A 25,754-nucleotide genomic window follows, 5' to 3' on the forward strand; every position below is an offset into this window, starting at 1 on the left:
AAAAGGCAGAGTGCAAATGTCCAAGGACCTGCAGGCTCTATAGTCTCCCATCACAACTATTTGACCCTGCTGTCATAATGTAAAAGGAGCCATAAGCATGGCTCTGTTCCAATAAAACTTTATTTATAGACACTGAAATCTGAAGATTATATAAGTTTTAAATGTCACCAAAAATATTCTCTTCTAATTCTTTACAGGCTTTTAAAACTATAAAAACTATTCTTAGCTCGCAGGCTGTACAAAGCAGGCAGTGAGCTGGATTGGGCCCACGGACTGTACTTAGTTAGCCAAGCCCTGCTACGTATAGACCACATCTTCCAAGGTCACTTCTAAGACGCCGTCTCCGACTCCTCGTAGATAAGGTCAGATGCCCTTCCACTTGTGTTCCTAAAGCTCCCCATATGTCATTCATTATAGCCTCAATTGCTGTGTATTGGAACTGTCCCCCCGGTTAGACTGTGAGCTTACTGAGGACACAACTCTGATTTATTCATCACTGAATCCCCATCAGCCAGCATACTAGCCAGCACACAAGCAATTCAATCACTCAACAACTCAACAGAAAATACTGGGTGAATCCCTTATGTGTCCCTTATCCCTTATGTGTCTTATATAAATATATAACATCTAAGCTCAAGTCGGTAGTGTTCTTTTGGAAGTTTCAGGTCATCTTCCCATTGTGTTCAGCATACAACAAAAGTAAGAAAGGAAACTAGAATAGGTTGTTTCTAGACTTCTACGACCCCATGGCTAGCTAGTTATTTCTGAGAACCAAATCCACAACTGTATTCTACCTCTCTTGCCTTACTCTCATTGAACTCTAAAGCTTAGACAACCAAGATACTTGAGTTAGTGAACAGCATACGTGGGACACCTATTAGAATGGCTGAAAACCAAAAAGTTTCAATACCAATTGCTGGCAAGGATGTGGAGCAACAGTAACTCTCATGCATTGATTGCGGAAATGGAAAATGGTACAGCCATTCTGCAAGCAGTTTGGTAGTTTCTTTTTGTTTTTTTTTTTTAAATATTTTTATTTATTTCTAGGAGAGAGAGAGAGACAGCGTGAGCAGGGGAGGGTCAGAGAGAGAGGGAGCTACAGACTCTGAAACAGGCTCCAGGCTCTGAGCTGGCAGTCAGCACAGAGCCCGACACGGGGCTCGAACCCACGAACCGCGAGATCATGACCTAAGCGAAAGTCGGACGCTTAACCGACTAAGCCACCCAGGCGCCCCAAGTTTGGTAGTTTCTTAACAAAACTAAATGCAGCCTTACCATTATGACCCAGCAATCACATACCTGGATACTTATGGATTTGAAGTTTTATGTCCATATAAAAACCTGCACATGTTTATAGCAGCTTTATCCGTCATCAAAAACTGAAAACAACCAAGACATCCTTTGATAGGTGACAGGATAAACAAACCATGATACATCTATATAATGAAATATTATTCAGCAATAAAAAATGAATGAATCACAAAAAGGCATGAATGAATGTTAAACACATACTTCAGAAGCCAATCTGAAAGGCTACACACTGTAGGATTCCAATTATATCATATAATGGTTAAGGCAAAACTTTTAGAGGTGCTAAGTAAATCAGTGGTTGTTAAGTGTTCACTGGGTGCATAAAGATTAAGTGAGGGAAGCACAGGGGACTTTTTAGGTTAGTGAAATTATTCTTCAAGAAACTGTAATGATGGATACATGACATTCTATAGGCTCTAAAACCCATAGAACCTTATAGCACAAGAGTGAACTTTAATGTATGCAAATTTAAAAAATCATTTCAGGGGCTCCTGGGTGGTGAGTGGTTGGTTAAGTGTCCAACTTTGGCTCAGGTCATGATCTCACGGTTCATGGGTTCGAGCCCCGCATCAGGCTCTGTGCTGACAGCTAGCTCAGAGCCTGGAGCCTGTTTCAGATTCTGTATCTGCCTCTCTCTCTGATCTTCCCCTGCTCACGCTATCTCTCTCTCTCTCTCTCTCAGAAATAAATAAGAAACATTTTTTAAAAATTTTTTAAATCATTTCAGAGGTTAGGGGATCCTGGACTAAAAAGAGAAAATGACAAAAAAAATCTAACTTTATTACAAATGTATGAATAGCTTCAATGAGGAGGAAAGAAGAAAAAAGTGCTGACCTAAGTAACTTTGGAAATGAGTGGAACCCTGAAGACTAAAGGCAAAATGAACTGTAGGCAAGCACTAAACTCTAGCTGAAATGCTTTTTCCCACGGGGATATAGGTTAACAATTCTGAAGCCACTATGCCTGGATCCTGGAATTTAATTTAACACTTAAGAAAACAGAGAGAGGAGGGGTGCCTGGGTGGCTCAGTCGGTTGAGCATCCAACTTTTGATTTTGGCTCCGGTCATGATCTCACAGTTCATGGATTTAAGCCCCGCCATGCAGACAGTGGCGGGCCTGCTTGGGATTTTCTCTCTCTCTGCCCCTCTCTCCCTCAAAATAAATAAATGAACTTAAAAAAGGAAAAAAAAAAAAAGAAAAAGAAAACAGACAGTGGATTGTGGAAGCTGGGTGTCTCATTGCTGGGGTAAAGAGGTTCCAGATAAACCAGGGGAAGAAGCTAGAATGACCCATGTAGTAGTGGATTAGAGCTGGAGTTATCAGCATGAGTTCATGTTTACCTAATATAGATACATATGGTTACACGTAGAAATACAGAGACACACACGTAAGTATACACACATACATTTCTTTGCTCCTTAGGCTAAGAGGGCCTAGAAGCAAGTACGCACCAGTAGCAAGGACCACTCTTTAATGCCCAGACCTTGGTTTCTAATACCATTTATTCTCCAATAAAAGGAACCAGGGCTCCTTGAGATATGGTTATCTTAGGTCTGGGGTAGGAAATATACAAGATGGAGCATTTTGTAGTGCCAGAAAACAAGAAAGTACTCAAAAAAAAAAAAAAATAGGGGCCCTGAGTGGCTCAGTTGGTTAAGTGTCCGACTTTGGGGGAGGTCAGAATCTCATGCGTTCAAGCCCCACATCAGCTCTCTGATGTCCATGGGGAGCCCGCTTCATATCCTGTGTCTCTCTCCCTCCCTCTCTCTCTCTCAAAGAAATAATAACATTTAGAAAATAAAATATAATAAAAACACCCACAATGAGGGGAGTATGTCAAATGGACACAGGAGCCAACTAAAAGAGCTCCAATGGTCACAGCCGGAATGATGAGCAACAATACTGGGTTATAATTCAAAGTATAAAAGAAATAGCCATCAGTCCACAGCACTACAAATAGCTGAATAAACAAATAAATGGAGAATAAAAGACCAATCTGCCTGAAGAATTCCAAATCATGTAGGTGAACACTCTACCTTCAAGGTGAAGCATGTGTCTCTACGCTCCTACTAAAACTGCTGTGTTAAGTTACTGATAAGCTTTGCGTTGCCAAATCCAGGGGTCAGTTCCCTTGTTTTCAGCTAAGCTCACTTCAGCCTTTCTGGAAGCACATGATAGGAACCATGCCCTCCCGCCATAAACACTTCTTTAGTTTCTGAAGGCTCCTCTTTCTCTCTGAGTACCCTACCCCCGCCCGCAGGAATGAGTCCAGGCTAGGTCTTGGCATGGCAGCTTCTTCAGCTACATTCTTTCCCAGCTAGGTGATCTCAGTCTCAGAGTCTTGTTTTTTATTGAAAGTTCATTTATTATTTATTTTGAGAGGAAGGGAGGGGCTGAGAGGGAGGGAGAGAGATAATCCCAAGGAGGCTCCACAATGACAGCGCAGAGCCTGATGTGGGAACCCACGAACCATGAGATCATGATGGGCCGAAGTCGGACGCTTGATGGACTGAGCCACCCAGACGCCCCCTCAGTCTCAGAGTTTTAAAAACCACCCCACATGCTGACTGCTCCCAAATTTCCTTGCTCCAGCCTAGATCATTCAGCTCCTTCCTAACCTGGCCTCCACATCTCTCCAGCCTCATCCACCATGCTCTGTCTCACTCAGTCGGCTCGGGCTCCACTTCCTATTCTGCTGTTCCTAGAACACGTCAAGCTCATTCCCAACTCAGAGACTTTGCTCTTGCTGGTCACTCTGCCTGGAATGCTTTTCCTTCAGATGTCCACATTACTCACTCCATTTCATTCAGGCCTCTGCTCAGACATCAGGAGGCTGATGTCTACATCAGGTTGTCGATCTACAACCCTACCACCCCACATCACTCTATTCTCTTTCTCCAGAACTTCCTAAACTTCCTCTGTTCACAGTACCCTTCCTGTCTGTGATTTTTTCAAAGAGCTTCTAGGCCAAAAGAAATAGCTAACAGAGCTGTTCAAGTAGTTAGGGCCAAATAAATTACTAAGTATTTAAGGCCTAACAACTTAAGTAGCAGTTTGAAAACTAATACACATAAATAGAAGGAAAAAAATACTATTTCTATTTTATTTTAAATAACCACAATTACCTACTGATGAGATGTGTGTGCCTGTTGGGTACCGCGCAAACTTTCAAACTTTGGAATCTGATTGGACATCACATATAACGTGCCACACTGATTTTTGCATGGAATTTTTTTTAAGTCTATTTATTTTAAGAGAGAGACACAGAGACAGAGACAGAGAATAGGGGAAGGGCAGATAGAGAGACTCCCAAGCAGGCTCTGCAGTGTCAGTGCAGAGCCCAACTTACTCACAAACCATGAGATCATGGCCCGAGCTGAAGTTGGACAGTCAGTCAACTGAGCCTCTCAGGTGCCCCTCCATTTTTGTTTGTTTTTAAGTTTATTAATCTTGAGAGAGGGCACACACACCAAGAAAGGGAAAGAATCCCAAGCAGGCTCCATGCTGTCAGCCCAGGGCCTGATATGGGGCTTGAATTCATGAGATCATGACCTGAGCCGAAATCAAGAGTCGGTCGCTTAACCACTGAGCTCCCCAAACGCCTCTCCTTGCTTTTGATCACAGCAACCACCAAAAACCCAGCTTCACCTTCCTTTCAATACAATGTCATCAAAAGGAATGCAGCACCATCTAATGTTGAAACTGTGAACTACCTCGAGCTAAAACAGAGGTCAAGTATCCCCTGTACTGACTTTCGAACTTTCAAATGTCCCACAGCACCCGTGACTTCACTGCAGAGCCCCAGGGTACCTCGCCACACAGTTTGGGAATCCACAGTCTTGTGAAATTTTCCCTTTTAGTGCTAATACCATTTGATACTATATCTTGTAAGTACTGATCAGTTTATTGGAGGCTATTCCCACTAAACCGTAAGCTCTGGAAGGCAGGGGCTTTGTCTTTCTGCTATTTCCCAGGGACCTGGAACAGCACCTGGCGCGGAGTGTTAAATGCATGCAAGTCTCAGGAAACTGAAGTTGAAGCTAGGCTGTACCATTACCTTCCTGTGGGAGAAATTCCTTCTTCTCTTTGGGTCTTAGTTTCTTCATGTATAAAGCAGGGACTTCAGTGTAAGTATCTCATGGGGCAAATGCAGATTACAATGAGCAAAGGCAAATTAAGGTTAGAGCTCTGTTCCTGCACGTCAGTGCTTTCTAAGGACTCAGGATCTAGGGGGTGCCTAGGAAGGGCCTTGTAAGGCCTAGTAAGTTCCTAGGAAGGGCCAGACTGAAAGAACATCTCCTGGGGACAGGTGGTTTGTCCCTATGGATTCAGCTTCCGTCCATGAGTGGGCAGCGTCCTGGAAAATCGCCTGCAGGCCTCCATCACGACGTCTGCCGCAGGAGCCAGCCCAGCGAGGACAAGAACATCTTCCCTCTGCACTCTGTGCATGGAAACTTGAAGGCGTGACCTGGGGGGATTTCCAGCCCCAGGACAGTCTTCTCGGGATCTCTTCTCCCCTGAACCTAGCACAGCGGCTGGCCGTCAGCAGCTCTTTACCAAATTTACCATCTCCCAGCCCCCCAGCTCCCTCTTGACCACAGCTTCCCGTTTCTTCCTCCTCTTCTGCTTCCCTACTCCCACTCTGCCCTTTTTCCAACCTCAGACTTCCAATCCTCTGTCACCCAATCTAACAGATGACATCTGGGTTTTTCCTTTCTTCCCATGCTCATTCACTAAGTCCTATAAATCCTCTCTCCTAAATATTGTTATACGTGACCCTCTTCCCTATCCCCACTGTCATGCCTTAGGTTAGGCCCTTACTATTTCTGGAAAGCACATTCAATGATCTCCCTGCCTCCATCATCGCCTCCCTCCAGTCCATTCTGCCACCGTCTAGAAGAAAACACAAATCTGAGGTCATTCCTGTGTCTTTAATCCCATAATAACTTTTTTTTTTTTTAAGTTTATTTATTTGTTCTGAGAGAGACAGTGTGTACATGCATGAGCAGGAGAGAAGCAGAAAGAGAGGGAGAGAGGGAGAGAGAGAATCCCAAGCGGTGATCCCAAATACGAACTGTGAGATCATGATCTGAACTAAAATCAAGAGTCTTATGCTCAACCAACTGAGCCACTGAGGCACCCCTCCCATGGTAATTTCTGACACCTGTGGAATAAACCCCAAACCTATGAGTATTACACACAAGGACCTTTGTAATTAGCCCTGATCCCCTTTCCAGCCCCATCTCCCACTGCCCCCATCCAGTCACACTAAAAGGATTTCTCCTTTTATTATTATTTGTATTATTATTAATGTTTATTTATTTTTGAAGAGAGAGAGACAAAGCACAAGCAGGGGAAGGGCAAAGAGAGAGGGAGACACAGAATCTGAAGCAGGTTCAGGCTCCGAGCTGTCAGCAGAGAGCCCAACGCGGGGCTCGAATTCAAATACGCTGAGATCATGACCCGAGCCAAAGTCGAACACTTAACCAACTGACCCACGCAGGTGTCCCATGATTTCTCTTTATTTATTTTTATGTATTTTTTTATTTCTGAGAGAGAGATAGCATGAGCAGGGGAGAGTCAGAGAGAGAGGGAGACACAGAATCTGAAGCAGGCTCCAGGCTCTGAGCTGTCAGCACAGAGACCAACACGGGGCTCAAACCCATGAACTGTGAGATCATGGCCTGAGCCGAAGTTGGATGCTTAACCGACTGAGTCACCCAGGTGCCCCCCATGATTTCTCTTTAGATGCTGCCTCCTCACCCCACCCCTGATCCTAACCACTCTTCAATCCCACCTTCAAGTGGTAGAATTCATCCTTTCAGATTCTGCTCAGCGTTCATCATCCCCTTCAAAAGGTCTTCTACTGGTCCTCTCCTTGTATCTTCACACACTAGTACTTGCCTCGATCAAGGCATTTATCATAATAGAACTGTCACTGTGTTTACCTCTTTTAGTCTTACTTCTTTAGCGAGACCACAAACTTCTTAGGAGTAGGGGCTGATGTTTTTTCCTCTGTGGCCCTGGGCTTACCGCATTTAATGGAACATATCAGGCAGTGAGCAAACGCACAGTGAACAAAGAGCCACAGGGCAGAGACCAAGCTCACTGCCATTTCTGGGTGCTTACTTGATGACCACCTTTCACACCTACAAGTGAAACCATTTCCCTGTAAGAGCCTACCTAGTAAGTAGGTCAACCATGGTAACAGCTTGGTCTGGATGCATAAAACTGCAGAAGTGTTTTGTTCTTGCAAATTCTGTGCATTGCACTGTATAGTTTACAGACTCAAAACCTTTCTCCATGCCTGGCAAAACAGACAACACCGCGCTGGAGGCTCCTTCCTTGGCCCAAGAGGCAGTAGAGCCTAAATGGATCACAATTCTGATCTTGTATGCTTATACACTTGGGGCCAACTGTGCTTTGGAATTCGGAATTTGGGGGATTTTAGAAAGCTAAAACGTGACCTATGCTGTATGTAATATAACACCCCCAGCAGAGCCGGAGGGCAACACTGAGGAATCAAACACTTTAATATTTCCACAGTGCAACTTAGCAGTAGTAAAATGTGGTGGGACAAATAAAGCCTATAAATAGTCTCACGTCAGTTCAAGCAAGTCTTGCTGCCAAAGTGGGCTTGGGCCAAACTTACCAAAAAAATTTGGTTTTAGTCTTTGGAGCTTTTAGGACTTCAGAACTGCCGATAAGGGACTGAAGATGGTAGTTAAGAGCATGGCCTAGCGTCTCTACACACATCAGAAAGGACTAGAGTGTGTGTCTATGTCCATCTATAACACAAGTTTATAAATATACCGATAAATCTTACAGACACATACATACACACATTGGAAAGCCTGGAAGGGCAGAAACCAAAATGTGAACAGAAATCATTTCTCAGGGGTGGGACTTCTTTTGCTGTTTGCTTATAGGCACTTCCCAAATCAGCTACGATGTGGACTGTATTTTATATACATTTATCACAGGTTTTGAAATCAAAGACCCAGGTTCCAATTTAGACTCTGCCAGTCACTAGCTGTATGACCTTGGGCAAGTTACCTAATTTCTCTAGCTTTGGCCTCTTCCACCAACCAGAGATAAAAGCATATGTGCCGTATACAACTGCTGTCTTCTTTTCCTGTGGCTAATTGGAGGCTCTCTCTCACTTCAAGGCCAAAAGGTGCTCTAGAAGCCAAACCAGACCTGTTGAAGGCCCAGATCTATAAAACAAAGACAAGAGGCAGGGTCTCTATGCCAACATCTTGTAGCCAGCCTATCACCACCTTAGGCTTGGGGCTTTTTCTAAAACATGATATCATGCAAGGAAAAAAAAAATTCAAACCCAAATCCAAGTACCCTACACCTCTCTGGAGAACTGTACAAGAGCAGCAGCATTCTTTATTCTCTTCCCCCACCCCCAGGAACATTATTTCTTAATTCAGTGATTCCTTCTGTCTCCACCTATCGCTCCATTCCCCCCTGCAGGTCCCCTAGTTATTTGCAGGGACTCCCAGACTAAACCACTGCTGTCCAAGAGAACTTTCTGTAATGACCAAAAGGTTCTACAGCTTCACTGCCACTGGTCACACTGAGACACTTGAAATGTTTCTGGAGTGAATGGGAAACTGAATTTGGTATTTTATTTACCTAAATTAAATGGTTTTTTTTTATTTTTTTTTAATGTTTTTTATTTATTTCAGAGAGAGAGAGAGAGACAGCGTGAGCAGGGGAGTGTCAAAGAGAGAGGGAGATACAGAATCCGAAGCAGGCTCCAGGCTCTGAGCTGTCAGCACAGAGCCCGATGTGGATCTCGAACCCACGAACCATGAGATCATGACCTGAGCCACAGTTGGATGCTTAACCGACTGAGCCACGCAGGTGCCCCCTAAATTAAATGTTAGTGGCCACATGTGGCTACCACAGTGGACAGCGTCCCACTTCTCTTCTCCACAAGAATCATCGGCCACCACAGTTCACTCCAAACGGAGCTGTCCAGCTCTGCCTGAGCTCATTCCACCACTGCCAACTGGAGGCATTTCCACAACAATGTGCGTGGCTGGGGCCAAGGTAAAGCTGCAGTTTGACTTGGGGCCCTCTCCCTGAGCTCCCCCTTTGTCACCTGCACCAGCCCTGTCCCCACCAGCCCAGTCTGCAACCCTGCCATCCACCCACCCCTCTCGCCCCAGGGCCCCAAGAGCTGGTCAGCCACCAATGTCTTTGTTCCCAAGGATGCCTTTCCTCAGGACATCAAGTCTCTCTGGTCACAAGAGTCTCCCGCTACAGGATCTTCCCACTTCTCACTACCCAACTTGGTCTCTGGATGTGGCCAGACTGAACTCTGATATTAGGTCTCCCTGCTCTAAAGCTTTCAGCATTGCACCGCTGCCTGCAGGTTGAGATACAAACTGGTCGAACTGGCAGATGAGGCCCTTTGCAAACTGGCTCTCCTCACTCACCTAAAAACTGCTGGATCTAAACAGACAGGTTTGCCCTGCATGCCACTCTCACCCCTGCCTCCAGGGGAAGCCCCTCCTACTTGCCACCCACCTCTCTTGCAAAGCCCAGCCTTCACTCCTTCCCCTTCTTCCCAAAGCCCCACTACCGTCCCCACACTATCCTCAGTAGTCATCCCTCCGACTTCTGAAGGCCTTCTGGTCCATATAACTGGTGTGGCACTTTTAAGAGAAATTAGTGTTTTTGGAAACAAGCGTTGGGCTTTGGAATAAAACGGATCTGGCTCTTTTACTGGCTCTGTCCATGACCTCATATGAAACCTCAAGCAAATTACTACATTTGTGTCCTCATTTGTAAAATGCAGGTAATACCACAAAACTTAGAAGCCAAAAGAATAACTGAATGAAATATACATGGGTCAAGAGCCTAGCGCAATGCCTGGTACACAGCAGACAGACAGGAACTGTTAATTCTTTACCCTCTACCACCCCCCCACCCCTCTGCCATTCTTAATCCCCTGCTGCTCTGAAAATGAAGACTGCCATTTATCAAGTATCCCCTAATCACATTAGATGTTAAAACCCAGATCTGCTGGACTCCACAGTCTCCCCCTTTACAAGCTCGAGCACAAGATCTTCAAGGAAACTATCAACTCATAGAAGTAAGTAGCAAATGAATAGAAGGGTTGAGTCTGTTCGGATAACAAAGCAAAAGTACCACCATGGCATCCACTGGGTGTGTGTGTGTGTGTGTGTGTGGCTGTCATTGCTGGGTGGAGATCATGTCCTACCCTTGCGGAGTATCTACTAGACAGGTCTAGGAGGATGTCCCTTCCTATCTTCTCAGTCACTGGCCTTGGCATTCCAAATGCAGCACACCAGAAGAACCTGCAAAACCATGCGAGCAGAATACCTGGTGTTTCAAATTGGCTGGAGTGAGTGAGTTGGTTCAGTGCCTATCAGTGACACAGAGGGGTCCATCCCAAGGGCTCTCTCAGTCTGAGACAGGGTGACACATAACAGTGAGAGATACATTCAATTCACAGGAAGATAAACAGATCCAGATCCAACTATACAGAATCCACATCAGGCTGCACTAATGACAATGATGTACTATTATCATGAATGATATTAACAGCAAATTCTTAAGGCTCACTACAGCCAGACACAGTTCTAAACACTTTACACATGTGTTTCATGGAACTTCAAAACTGTTCCATCAGGTAAGTGCTATTATTATCTGCACTTTATGGACCAGAAGGTAACTAATTTGCCCCAGGACACGCTGATAATAAATGGCACGGCCAGGATTCAAACCCAAGGCATCTGGGTCAAGAGTTTGTAGCCAATAAATGATATCAACTATCAGAAAAATATGAGGTTCAGAAAGTATTTCTGGCAGAAGAAATAATTTCAGTACAAAGACATGGATGGCATTATGGTATCCTCAGAAAACAGTAATAATTAGGAGTATAAACAAGTAGAAAGGAAAAGTTTTGCTTGAGAAGCATTAGGAGACATGGAAGTAGAGTACAGAGATTCGTGCTCAAGCATTAGATTCAAACAGACAACTTGAGTTCTATTCTCAACTCTGTCACTGACCAGTGAATGATCACAGGCATGTTATCTACCCTCTCTGAACCTCAATCTCTCCATCTGAGAAATGGATATCCTCTTACAGAACTTCTGTGGCATACTGTGAGCCCCATAGAACCACAGTAAGTGCTTAATAAATGGTAACTGCTAATAATAATAATAGTTTGATAGCAATATATTTTTATAAACAAGTTTTTATTTTAAAAGATTTGTTAGGTGTGCCTGATTGGCTCAGTCAGTTAAGTGTTAGACTTCAGCTCAGGTCATGATCTTGCGGTTTGTGGGTTCAAGCCCCATGTCAGGCTCTGTGTTGACAGCTCAGAGCCTAGAGCCTGCTTCAGATTCTGTGCCTCCCTCTCTCTCTGCCCCTCCCCTGCTCTCTCTCTCTCTCAAAAATAAACATTAAAAAAATGTTTTAAACAAAAGATTTTTTAGTAATAGATATATACTAGTAATATATGACCAAAATATAAGATTTTGAACACCATGTAGTTTGGATTTTACTCTATGATGAAGGGGTCCAGGGGTGCCTGGCTGGCTCATCAATAGAGCACACGACTCTTGATCTCGGAACCGTGAGAACAAGCCCCACATCAGGCGTAGAGTCTATTTTTTAAAAAGGGAGTGGGGGGAGCTAAGTATAGGGCACAATGCAGGAAACTGTGGAAAGAAGCCTATAATACAGGGCACCGCATTACAAACAGTTGTCAGCCTGGCCAGCATCCCAAATAGTTCTGTTACTTTCTTTTTTTTTTATTTTTTTATTTTTTTTAAAGTTTATTTACTATTGAGACAGGGAGTAACAGAGCATGAGTGGGGGAGGGACAGAGAGAGAGGGAGACACAGAATCCGAAGCAGGCTCCAGGCTCTGAGCTGTCAGCACACAGCCCAAGGCGGGGGTTGAACCCACGAACTGTGAGATCATGACCTGAGTCGAAGTCGGACGCTCAATGGACTGAGACACCCAGGCGACCCAGTTCTGTTACTTTCTTAAGAGTCAAATAGCCATGCTTCTCAGTTTTCTCTCTTTTGTTTCTTTAGGCCTCTCTACAAACACATCCTGTGTCCTGCAGACCCATAAGCCGTGGACTCAAACTCTAACCTGCACCTTGTGCAAATCCAACTTAGGTTGGCAAGGACTAAATATGACCAGTTTAGCTTTCAAGGAGGATGACTCCAGTGCGACCACTTCACAGCAACAGGCTGCAGTGGTGACAGGTTATTGGACAGACTTGACTCTTTCCCTCCAGGCTTTCCCTTCACTGGACCTTCTGTGGTCTGGTGATAAAGCTGAAAAGAGAAGTGGGTAAGAGCAAGCCAGGAAGGGAGGGGAGAGAAGTTCAGAGCATTCTGGAAGAGGAAGGGGACAGGAGTTGTTCAAGTGACTAAGCACTTGAGCTGATGAACTGCACGGGTCTCTATAGCTCAAAGACCATAGACACTGAGCACCTGGTGATGTGCAAGGCATTCAGGCTGGCATGTGGGGAGGAGAGAGGACGCAAAATGCTAACAGCAGCAAGTTCAAGCTTGTAAAAATGTCGCTGAATGAGCAGTCAACAGAGATGAAAACGCACAGAGCTTTATCCAGAAATTACAAGCAGCTGAGTCGAAGTAAGAGGAAATGAAGGTGAGTTGGGGCAGATAAGAGTAGATGAGATAAGAGGGGGCTGAAGCCAGGCTGTGCAGGACTTGAACTGTCATGCAAAAGGATCTGAACTTTATTCTGTGGGCAACAGAGAGTGGCACAACATTCAAGTACACATACAAAATAGTAGGGCATGATAAAGGCTGGAGTCAAAGGTGATCCTGAGGGAGAGGCAGCCTTAAGGTTAGGAAGACTTGTATGGAGACCACTGGGTTCATTCAAGTAAGAAGATACTTATGTGAACTATGGGGATTAAAAAATAATGCGGTTATTAGAAGAGGAGAGAGGGGGAGCCTGGGGGGCTCAGTCGGTTGGGTGTCCGACTTTGGCTCAGGTCATGATCTCGCGGTTCATGGGTTCGAGCCCCACGTCGGGCTCTGGGCTGACAGCTCGGAGCCTGGAGCCTCCTTTGGATTCTGTGTCTCTCCCTCTCTCTGCCCCTTCCTTGCTCATGCCCTGTCTCTCTGTCTCTCAATAATAAATAAAAACATTAAAAAATTGTTTAAAAAAAGAAGAAAAGACGGAAGAGTCAAGGATGACCAGGGTTTGAGGTGACTGCATTCATGGAAAAGAAATTGGAGGAAGGGAGGGCAGTAAGAAGATGATGAGAAGTTATCTGGAAGAAACCAGCCTAGGATAGGCCCTGAAGAGGGCAACCAGTCTCTAAGCTCTGGGAAGCAGGCATTTATAATTCCTGAATGCGCTTCCCAAACGAAAGGTGCTCTCAGTAAGTTAGAGGTGACCTTCTCGGAGGCAAACGTTCACTCTCCTTGCATAGATGGAAGAGAGGAAAGTCAAGGGACGTGTCTAATACGGTACTGAGGTGCAATAAGGAATGTAAAAATAAAAATATCCAGGCCACTGAGACACACACTTGGTTCAAATCCTCACCATTCATTTTTGCTAGTTTCAGTTTGTATATGCATCAGGGGTGGTAAAGCCTACAAATCTGTCACAGTACATTTTAAGCAGCAAAGAAAACATGCAAGTCAGCTGGCTTCTTTCTATGTTCTTCCAACCCTGTCTTCCCTCTAATAAATATTGATGCCTCTCTTTCCTGAACCTTCCATCCCTGAGGATTTTTCTGTGCAAAGCTCCACTTCTAAATGAATGTTTGTGGGTCACCTCGCTTGCACTAGGCTCCCGCTGTAGAATTCCAACCCAAATTGTTTTCTGAGGGAAAGAAAAGTCTTCAGGGGGCTCTCCTGTTCTAGAAACAAAGACGAGGTTAAATGGGACAAACAGGGAAAAAGGAGAAGGGAACAATAAAAGGAGGAAGAAAAAAGGAGCACAGTTCTCTTTTGTTTAAACAAAGTGATCTCAACTCATTTGCTTAGGGGCCTGCAGAGCTTCCCACAAAGACAGAGAGGATGGGCAATGTTCCTACCTGCAGGATAAACATCTCGAATTCCTCTTTGCTGCTAAAAGGATAGGTTGGTCACACAGATTTTACTTCTTGAAAGAGAGAGAGAGAGAGAGAGAGACCAACCCAGGGGCTCTTTTTCCCACATTCTCTCTGGCTTCTACCCTGGTAATCTAGGTTACCCTTTATGCTGCCCTGAGATATAAATAGCATTCATTTCCTTTCTCAGGCCAGACAGATTGTAATGCTGTTTCCTGGGTTCCAGGGGCAAAAATACTCATGGCGTATCTCATTCTAAATTTGAGTTACTACAAAGCTGCCTCATTTTGAATCAGCCATGGAATAAGAAAACCACTTCAAAAGACCAGCATTTGTGTGTTATTACCGCTTTGTTAAATTAGCCCCAAAGAGCCCCAGTGGGACTTCTGAGTAGTTCCTTCCCTCTCTAGTGCATGCCTCAGAATCTTCCAGAACACGGCTCCAGGTCTTTGCCTGTGCCCAGGAGGGACATTTTATACAATGGCATGGAAGACTGCAGAGGTCTATGGAGGATCCCCAAGGGGTTTCAGGATAAGAGCACCTTCACTTGCTGGACTGAAATAAGGAAGCATTCTGGGGCGCCTGGGTGGCTTAGTCGGTTAAGCGTCCGACTTTCGCTTAGGTCATGATCTCGCGGTTTGTGGGTTCAAGCCCCGCGTCGGGCTCTGTGCTGACTGCCAGCTCAGAGCCTGGAGCCTGTTTCAGAGTCTGTGTCTCCCTCTCTCTCTGACCCTCCCCTGCTCACGCTGTCTCTCTCTCTCTCCTAGAAATAAATAAAACATTAAAAAAAAAAAAAAAAAGGAAGCATTCTGTCCTTATTTCTTTTTAAAGACAGAAAAAGCTACGTAGAGTGGAGCAAATAAGTGAAGAGGCAGAAAACCCTCACCCGCGATAGCCACCTGTCTGAGACCAGTGCAACGTCCTAGCTGAAGAGGCCAAGACAATCGGATGAACGGGCTGCCCTTCAACCAGGGGTCCGTCTCTTTCCCACATCACGTCTTAGCTCAAAGACACCACTCTGACCCTGAGGATGGGGACTCTGATCGCTACCAAACTTGGCCTGACACCCCTGGACTCAGCAGAGACAAATCAAAGGATGGACCACTTGGAGAGAAGCCTCAAAGTGAGATCTCTCCTTTCTCCACCGAGGCAAAGGCGCAATGTGAAGACCAGATTCATCCTGCCGCCGAAATACCCAGGGCTTTGAGGTGCCCTTACCCCCTTGGCTCACCCTGTAAGGACCACTGTCCTGCTGAGCTAACCCTGCACTCCCTTACCTCAATGTCTGGACTGTCAGCTCCCGGAGAGAGCCTTGTGTCTACTAAAGTACATCACAAATAGCATCTTAAGCAGCCTTTTGCCTAGGGTTGCTTCCTCAGGCTATCAGGAAGTGGGTATTTTGATCATATGCATATAGGAAGAACCAAATCCACTACCTGTTTCCCTTGGGGCCTGGACTATCCAGAACAAATGAACGAACATCAGCCCCAATGGGACTTCTGAGTAGTTCCTTCCCTCTCTAGTGCATGCCTCAGAATCTTCCAGAACACGGCTCCAGGTCTTTGCCTGTGCCTAGGATGAAGTGCAGAAGGACGTTTTCTACAATAACATGGAGGACTGCGGAGGCCTATGCAGGATCCCCAAGGGGTTTCAGGATAAGAGCACCTTCACATGCTGGCCCTAAAAGTTTCTCCTACCTGCTGTAGAAGACGTGACTCTCCTGAGGCCCGAGCAACTTTGGAAACAGAGATGAGACGCAGACCTGGGGGCTTGGTGCCATCTCTTCGCAGTTTTAACAGGGGTCATTTAGCAACTTAAATTAAACTAATTTATTAATTCAATTAATTCGATTTAATTAAAATTAAATTTAAATTAAACCTGGCAATTTAGTGTAAGCCCACTTACTGTAGGTATTATGATAGGGCCAAATCATTTCAAACTAAAAATAAAACCAAAACCTTGACAATAATTCCTCACCAGCATGTGACTAGGTTTTGTTTTTTTGAAAGCAAACAAAAGCCTCTGAGGTCCCAGCACATTTATCACCCAGGGGCAGATAACTGGCTGCAGAGCTGTCCTGACCTCTCCCAGAAGACCTCTCTCACCATTTAGGGAATGTAGCGCTCCAGCAACCTGGCCCCGGCATGCACACGACCCGCCCCTTTCTGCGGCCCCGGGGCCTGTTCTTAACGGTGAGCAGTGCCACGGCCCAGGACATCATGGGAACTGAAGCAACAGCAGTCTCAAGATCAAGTACTTCGAGTGAGCTGAGATAAGCCCAAGAAAGATGCAAACTATCAGCACCATCAGGCGCTTCAAACGCCTCTGAGGGAAAGGCACAAGCACTGAAGGAAGTCTTTTGCTCACCCAATTTCCTCTCATTTTACAAACTTTGTGCAACCCGCTCTCCGCACCCCACCCCCGACGCCCCGGCCCCTCACAGTTTCCAAGCCTTATAAGAGCAAGTGGAGTGCTGGCCCACACTTAATACAGCTACCCGGCAGACTCTTCCTCTCCCGCAGAGGGTTGAGAAAAGAGGCACGATTGGGTACCAGTGGTTATGCCAAAGCTCACACGAAACTGGAGCCGCATGGGCACACCCAGGGGGAAAACACACCAGAGAGCCTTTGCAGAAAATCAAGGAGCTGTCCAGAACATACAGGTCTGCAGGTCCTCCCAAAGCACCAGACTGACGCAAACCTCAGCCCTGGGCCTTTCGCTTTCCAAAAGAGAAATTTCTGCTCAACAATTGGCCTTTTGTGCTGCACAACATGACCCATGAAGGGCTGGGTGGAAAAAATCTGGTCCCTTTCACCTGTAACCTCATCCGGGCCTCCAGGCCCACGGTGGACAGGGCTCTCCTGGACCCCAGATCCGGGCACAGACCCATCTATCACACGGGCCAAAGACTGACAAGGGAGCCAGGCAGCCCAATACACACACCATTCCTCGCCCAAAGGAAGGCTCTGTCATGGCGAGCGCACCTCCAACACAAGCCAACTTCGGAAGGTCAGGATGGAGAAACTGAGGCTCAGAGAGAGAGAGCGACCAGCTCCAGGGCACACAGCGAGTCGGGATCGGCGCTCTACTACAGCCTCAGGCTCCGAGTTCCGGAGTACCACACAGCCGTCCTCCCGCCCTCACCACGCCGGTGAGAATAACATCCCCTCGGAACTTCAGCCCCAGCGTTCCCGCCTCCGAAGGGCCAAGACTTTGGGTCTTTGCCCCGTGCGTCCACCGGCCAAACCGCGGACCCTGCCCATCCGCGGGCCGGGTCTGCCGCCGCCCCCGGCCCAGAACCCCAACCCAGGTTCCCAGAGACCGCCAAAGACCTGCAGAGTCGCTCTCCCGAGAGCCGGTGGCGGCGGACATTTCCCTGCCTGTTTCTTCAAACTCTTCATCACGCCGCCGCGCCGCCCCTCCGGCGCTGCCCGTTCCGCCCCCAGAAGGGCCCGCCCCTGAGTGCCACATCCGCCAATCAAAGGCCGATATTCTCCATAGCCCCACCCCTAAATAGTAATGAGCCCGCCCCCGTAGTCGCACTTCCTCCAACCTCCACCGCCCGTTTCGAGACGGATACCTGCCTCCGCCAATTCCGGCGCACCGGGGCCCGGGGTCCTGGGCCGAGTTCCAACCGAGAGGCGCGGGCGGATCGGGCTCCAGCCGGGTGCACCTGTATACAGACAGCCACAGGAATTCAGGATCCGGGGTGCCGGGATCGAAACCTGTGGCAGGGACAAGGGGGGATTGCTAAACCACGGGCTTGAAGAGCCAGTTCCACCTCTGCATGACTCTATGCGGGTGAGCAAATCGCTCAGCCTTTCCGTAGAGTCTCTAAGCCTGTTTCCCAGCGCACTGGGTGCGTCTGGGATTCAAATGCAATAATAAATGTAGAGGAGGAAAAAAAAAACTGCCCTTCCAAGCTGGACCGGCGCCACTTCTCCGTGGTAACTATGTGTCAAGGTCTGTGCTTCACATGTCTATTACTCTTTAATCCTTACAACTAACTGTAGCAAGTGAGGAACTGTTATCCCGTGGCAGCTGAGTTCAGGGACCTTAAGTCTAAGGTCTCAGAGTGAGAGGCACAGTGGGAACTCAAATAGCCGTCCGTACTAGGGAGTGGGTTGGGTGCTTTAATTGTCCATAATCTCCATCAGCAACTTGTAAGCTACTCCTAATAAAAACACACTCCAAATAAAAGCAGTGCGTTTGCTATGAGATTTGCCTTCAAGATAAGCCCTCTCAAGACCAGACCTCTGCTTCCCCTTTAACCAGATTGCCACCTCTTTCTAGAAATTCTTGAGTGCTTCTGCCTCTCACTCAAACCCACTTCTGTCTGAGCCTTTTTTTTTTTTTCCCTCCTGTGCTATCTTTTTTTTTTGTCTCCTATGCTATCTTTGCCTGCTCTTCTTGTAAAACTGCATGAGCCCAACCGAACTGAATTGGATTTGCAAGGACATCATAAATGAAGAAACTTGGGTTCCAGGCCCCAGTGTGGCACCGCCAGAAACAGCTTTTAAGTTCTTTTCAGTATTTACATATTGTTAACCAATGCTGGGCCTCATCTGATCCTCACAAACCTCTTGGGAGTCCTGTGTAAGGCAGGTTCATATTTCCATTGTACAAACGATAAAGCCAAGGCCTGAAGTAATAAAATACACTCTTCACATTCACAACTAGGAAGTGGCAGAGCTGGGATCGGAACTGAAACCTTTGGACCCCAGGGGCATGAGTTAGAGCCTGGGGTTCCAAACCCCGTCCTATCAATTCAATTGATGAATGACCTTGGGTAAATTACTTACCTTCTCTATGTCAGTTTACTCATCTATAAACAGGATAGCTACTCTTTTTAGTATTGTTCAAGGGACAGAACAGGACAACATGGTTGGTGTGCATTGTCCAGATGTCTAGAAAAATGTCTGGCACATAGTAGGTGCTCAGTTAGGGTTCTTTCATTCTTTTCTCTAACTGTGGTCTCTTGACCAAGGCACTTCTACTCCCTGGCCTTTTGTGCTGCACATTATCCACCAGCGACTGGGTGGAGAAAGCCTAGTTCCTTTCACCTTTCACCTCACACGTCATCCTGTACTCCAGTCCCTTTATCTGTAAAAGGCAAAGGTTGGCTGCTAGACACCCAAGAGCCTTCACCAGTGAGAGTCCCCTCTTACCCAGGCCCCTCCCTGAGGAAGTCCACATCATGATGACTACTCAGGGGACTTGATTTAGTGCAGGGTCTCTGCTGGCTATCCCAGGGGTGGGCCCCAGAAGGCAGAGCAGGGAAGAGGACTGTTAGATACGTAAGCCTAAAAGAGCAAAGTCATCCTCTCTCTCCAGACTCACAGCCAGGCACCAAGCTATGTTCTTCCATTCAACACATATCCATGAAGTGTCTCCTAAGTGCCAGGCACTGTTCTAACCACTGGGTAAAGTTGTGAACGCAACCCAAACTCACTGCCCATGTGGTACCAACATGCTCTTCAGTTTGATCTCGGGTGTACCCTCTCCTCCCCATCCCCGTTACCAGGCCCTAGCCCAAGCCTCAGTCTTTATACCGCAATCCCCGCAATGCACTCGGGTTGAACTCCCTGCTCTGGGCTCTCCCCTTTGGCACCAGTTGCCAGAGAAACTTTTCCTTCAAGCAAATCCTACCTTGTCATTCCTTGGTTTAAAACTCTTACAAGTCCCCCACAAGCTGTGGGGCAAAGTCCAAGGTTTTTGTTAGTTGTTCAAAACCCTTCTTGAGCTGTCTCTGCTGGCCTCTCCTGGCTCAGCTCTTTCCACACCCTCCTACCCCCAAGGTCAATCCCACTTAACAACCTGCTCTTCCCCCCAACAGCCCTTTCCCCCTGTTGCCCGCCTGGGAAAAACCTCGTTCGTCTTTCAGGTCTTGGCTTACATATCACCTCCTCCATGAAGCCTTTCTTCACTGAGCTATTTCTATGGGATAGCAAACACTTTTGTAGGGCCGCCTGGGTGGCTCAGTCGGGTAAGTGGCCGACTTTGGCTCAGGTCATGATCTCGCGGTTTGTGGGCTCGAGTCCCACATCAGGCTCTGGGCTGAAAGCTCAGAGCCTAGAGCCTGCTTCGGATTCTGTGTGTCTCTCTCTCTCTCTGCCCTCCTCTACTCACACTCTGTCTCTCTGTCTCTCAAAAATAAATAAATGTTAAAAAATTTTTTAAAAAAGGAAACACTTTTGTAAAAGATTCCACGTCAAAATGCAAGAGCAAGGGGCGCCTGGGTGGTTCAGTTGGTTGAGCGTCCAACTTTTGATTTTGGTTCAGGTTGAGATCTCACGGTTCATGGGTTCAAGCCCACCATCAGGCCTCTTGCTGATAGCGCCGAGCCAGCTTGGGATTCTCTCTCTCCCTCTGTCTCTCTCTGCCCTTCCCCCCTCTAAAAATAAATAAACTTAAAAAAATGTTTTCATAGCATTAAACACACACACACACACACACGAGCTCAGCTTTTGGAGGGGACTATAGTCCTGTCTAATCCTGGCTCCATGGCTTACCAGCTGTGTACTCAGGCAAGACACTTCACCTCCCTGAGCCTCAGTTTCCTCGTCTGTAAAACGGAGACATTGCTAATACCAGCTTTGTAAAGTGCGGTAAGGAAAATAAGATAATGTGTGAAAAGTTCTTAGAACAGTGTCTAACACAAACTGAGTCAATGAATGTTAGCTAAGTTGCGGGCCCTCCTGTACAGAAGGAAGAAACAGTTTTTGAGCTCCTAGTATGTGCTGGGCACTTTCACATGTGTTATCCCATTTAATTCTTACTACTCCATGAGGAAGATATTTTTTACAAGTCTACAAGTCTACAGAACAAAAACCAAAACCTCACCAGAGAAGTGAGGTGGTTTGCCCCAAGATACACAGCTAGGGATCGGCAAAGATAGGTTTCAAATGCAAGGGGCTGTGCAGCTTAAAAGTCAATGTTCTGGGGCGCCTGGGTGGCTCAGTTGGTTAAGTGTCAACTCAGGTCATGATCTCCTGGTTTGAGCCCCGTGTCAGGCTCTGTGCTGACAGCTCAGAGCCTGGCATCTGCTTCAGATTCTGTGTCTCTCTCTCTCTCTCTGCCCCTTCCCTGCTAGCACTCTGTCTCTCTCAAAAATAAGTAAATATTTTTAAAAAATTTTTTAAGTCAATGTTCTTTACTGTTATTACTATCATTACCCCTCCTACATCTACTAATAATTATCATAAATTGGGTTATCCTTATTAGTTGAAGCTTTGGAGATATATTTCTCCCTGCTTGTAGAATAAACTTCAAACCCCTTAACCAGGCATTCAAGGCTCTGTAATCTGGTTTCTACTTCCTTTTCCCACATACTCCAGGTTGCGTCCAAAGCCAGTCCCCTTTCTGGCGTACCAGGCAAACTAAGTTGGAACCCCCCAGCCAGACATTTAGTCTCCATGGTGACACCACAATGCAAGGGGAGTCCCCCTCCCCAATGCTANGGTAAATGCCTAAGCCCAGTACCTGGTGCTGAGATTTGCATGTTCTGTGGCTAATCTTCTGCTCTGTACAACTCTCCTTTACCTGACTGGCTGAAATCCTGATCTAAACAAGCGCTGCCGCAGAGGCCACTACCCTCTCATTGCTAAGCCAAAACTAGACCATTTCCTCCGCTGCAGTGGGAGACAGAGCAAGGTTCAAGAGCAGACAAGCCTATATGCCAGACTTCTCTTTGTTCCAGCTGTGGTTGCCAGAGAGAGGGAAGATAAGCCTCTAGGAGCTGCTGACCCTGCTAACTTGTAAAAGATTCTGCATCAGGATCAGCCCACCCTGCCTAGAGCCAGGTGGACAAAGGAGGCTCTGCTCAGGTTTAGAAATGGGAAACCAGAAATGCAAATACATGGTTGGCTCACAGCCTGAGCGCACTGTGGCCTGGCGCCAGCGGCATTGAGAGGGCACAGAGACTGGAGTGTGAGTCCAAAGGATGGAAAGTCAGCCGGCAGTGGGTAGGTCAGTGCCCGGCCACACAGCACACCCCACCCCAGAGAGCCTGGTGTCTTACCTACCTGGACAGGCGCTGGCCACTTCTTGGAGGAACATTCTGGTGTGTGAACCAAAGGGTAGCTGGAATACGAGGCTGAGCTCCGCGGTGTCCAGCTGGACGGTCACATCTGAGCCTGCACAGAGGAGGGGGGACTTGAGCCCTTGGCCTCCAGGAACTAAGTACTAAGGCTGGCATCCCCAGAATGGAGAATCCGCAGCCCAAGATCCCCAAGCCCTGTTAGCCCTTAAGCAGGTCACTGAAGGCTGCTACTGGGCGGTAAAGAAGCCTCTACACCGGCAGCTCCAAATTAACATCCTCCCCTTTCCACGAGGGGGTGGATCAGAGTGCTGACCGTCAGTATGCCCACAAGAGTGCTAGTTGGGGCTGGAGGAGGGCAAGTCTGACCTGTTGCCTACCCATTCCCTGAGCAGAAGGAAACGCACATAGAAGCAGATAAGAGGGGCCGTCTGGGTCTGCCTGACTGTCAGCCCTGTGCTAGGTACTGGGAAGAGCATGGTGAAGAGAATGGACATGGCCTGTCTGCAGGGAGCTAGACTGTGGATGGTATCCTGCTCATCACATCACCCCAGCACCCTGCAGGCTCATGGTCAGCACCCACAAATGTGGGTGCAGCCTAGCAGGGTGATCGAGAGTGTGGGCTCTACAGTCTGGATTCTGTTTGAATCCTGGTTCCACCACTTACTATGTCAGTTTCTCTGGGCCTCGGTTAGCTTGTCCATAAAATGGGGATGGGAAAACAGTGATAACTTTATGGAATTGTTGGGGGAAAGCATCATATGATGTTTGTAAAGCTCTTAGCATAGTGCCTGGCACAAGATAATCATTGATTGAATATTCATTTCTGTTGTTATTACTACTGCTACTAGTACTACAGTCTAGCAAAGAAGGCAAGCACTAAACAGGTCACTACAGAGGCACTTGGGTGGCTCAGTCAGTTAAGCATCTGACTTCAGCTCAGGTCATGATCTCACAATTTGTGAGTTCGAGCCCCACATCGGGCTCTGTGCTGACAGCTCAGAACCTGGAGCCTGCTTCAGATTCTGTGACTCCCAGGGGCGCCTGGGTGGCTCAGTCGGTTGAACGGCCGACTTCGACTTGGGTCATGATCTCACGGTTTGCGGGTTCTAGCCCTGCATTGGGCTCTGTGCTGACAGCTCAGAGCCTGGAGCCTGTCTTCGGATTCTGTGTCTCCCTCTCTCTCTGACCCTCCCCTGCTCATGCTCTCTCTCTCTCTCTCTCTCTCAAAAATAAAAATAAAAAAAACAGACTCTGTGACTCCCTCTCTCTCTGACGCTCCCCCGCTCACACTTTGACTCTCACTCTCTCAAAAATAAATAAACATTAAAAAAAAATTTTAAGAATAAGTCACTGCAAATAATTAAATAGCTGAGGGTGACAGGGGCATCCAGGTGACTCGGTTGGTTGAGCATCCAGCTGTTGATTTCTGCTTGGGTCATGACCTCACACTTTGTGAGTTCGAGCCCTGCATTAGGCTCTGCATTTAAGTGCAGAGCCTGCTTGGGATTCTCTCTCTCCCTCTCTCTCTGCCCATCTCCCACTCACGCTGTCTCTCTCTCTCTCTCTCTCTGTTTCTCAAAATAAATAATCTTTTACAAAAACTTTAGGGCCACCTGGGTGACTCAGTGTCCAGCTTTGGCTCAGGTTATGATCTCATAGCTCATGAGTTCGAGCCCTGTGTCAGGTTCTCTGCTAACAGCTCAGAGCCTGCTTTGGATTCTCTGTCCCCTTTTTGTTCTCTGTCCCTCCCCTTCTTGTGTGCATGCTCTCTCTCTCTCTCTCTTTCTCTCTCTCAAAAATAGATTTAAAATATTTTTTTAATTAAAAAAACTTTTTTAATGTTTATTTTTGAGAGACAGAGAGAGAGACAGAGTATGAGTGGGGGAGGGGCAGAGAGAGATGGAGACACAGAATCTGAAGCAGGCTCCAGGTTCTGAGCTGTCAGAAAGAGCCGGACACGGGGCTTGAATTCACAAGCTGTGAGATCATGACCTATGCTGAAGTCAGATGCCCAACCGACTGAGGTACCCAGGCACCCCTAAAAAACTTTTAAAAAATCACTGTGGGTGGGGTGCCTGGGTGGTTCGGTCGGTTACGCGTCCGATTTCGGCTCAGGTCATGATCTCACAGTTCATGGGTTCGAGCCCCGCGTCGGGCTCTGTGCTGACAGCTCAGAGCCTGGAGCCTACTTCAGATTCTGTGTCTCCCTCTCTCTCTCTGACCCTCTCCTGTTCATGCTGTGTGTCTCTCTCTCTCAGATATAAATTTAAAAAAAATAAACATTAAAAAATTTTTTTAAAAAAGAAAAAATAAATAAAATAAAAAATCACTGTGGGTGACAGAGAGCTGGCAAGGATGAGAAAAAGGAATGTGTATTACCAAGGCACAATTTCAGGAGGCTCAACTCAAGCTTCCTGGAAAAAGTAAAGTGTGAATTGAAGCCCTGAAGGATGAGTTGGCTAAGTGAAAAGAGGTGTGGGGGCTTTCAGGAAGAGGGAGCGACATGTGCAGGGGCTCATGTGGTGGGAACATGTCATGTTGGAGGTGAGGGAAGCAATCCAGAAGATTCCAAGCACAGCAGGCAAGGAGGGGGGTGATGGGTGGCCCCGATCCTACAGCGTTTTGCTTGCCACCGTAAGGACATCAGAGAGTGTTCTTACTTCAGACCGTTCTCTCTGTGGATCTTGTACCCTCTGCCCTAAATGCCACTCACGCTGAGAGGACCACTCACCAAGAATGTAGAGTTCACCATCCAGGGACACTGTGGGGAGAGAAACGAAAAGGCCCTTAGCATTTGAGCACTCTAGCCCCTACCAGGACAGAAAGGACCCCGGGGCCCCAGAGGAGAGGGACTCACACCACCCAGACCCTGTGGCACCTTCTTCCAGTGTAAAATCCCGTGAGACCGGCACTATCTGGTCCAAAGAGACATCGTCCGCGGTAATGGCCATCCTCCGGTGTGTGTACAGGAAGAGACTAAGGGCAGGAAGCAGAGGGGAAGACAGGGTCCACGGGCCACCCCTCAGCCCCATTGCGGAGGCATTGGCCAAGTCTCCCATTCCCTCCTTGGTCCCCAGGATCATGCTGACGGTGCCCGTCAGAAAATCCAATTGTACAGACAGGTCATCAAAGCTGAACTTGGCTCATTTTGGGGGCGCCTCTGCTTTGTTAGTGAAACACATGGGTGATCTGCCCGTAGCGTATGACACCAATGATGACAGCAATGCCATCACCTCAGCTACCCCCTTCCTTCTCTGACTACAGTTTTGCTATCTGTAAAGTGAGGGTAATAAATTAGGAAATGTAGA

General features: G+C 47.1%; 1 protein-coding gene across 3 annotated transcripts in view; it reads right to left on the bottom strand.

Moving 5' to 3' along the window:
• INPP5B (inositol polyphosphate-5-phosphatase B) overlaps positions 1–25,754 on the bottom strand; it is a 48,192-nt gene that overhangs the window by 21,001 nt on the left and 1,437 nt on the right. For 2 of the 3 annotated variants that reach the window (XM_077753147.1, XM_077753145.1), the window contains 4 exons: positions 25,325–25,422; positions 25,178–25,207; positions 22,430–22,540; positions 17,990–18,130 (listed from right to left, as the gene is read on the bottom strand). In XM_077753147.1, coding sequence (XP_077609273.1) covers positions 17,990–18,130; positions 22,430–22,540; positions 25,178–25,207; positions 25,325–25,422 — 380 coding nt within the window. The remainder of the gene's footprint in view (positions 1–17,989; positions 18,131–22,429; positions 22,541–25,177; positions 25,208–25,324; positions 25,423–25,754) is intronic. The other variant, XM_077753146.1, reaches the window with a different exon arrangement.

The sequence above is a fragment of the Crocuta crocuta genome, unplaced genomic scaffold, assembly GCF_008692635.1.
Source record: "Crocuta crocuta isolate KB4526 unplaced genomic scaffold, BGI_CrCroc_1.0 scaffold303, whole genome shotgun sequence".
NCBI classification, from domain to species: Eukaryota; Metazoa; Chordata; class Mammalia; order Carnivora; family Hyaenidae; genus Crocuta; species Crocuta crocuta.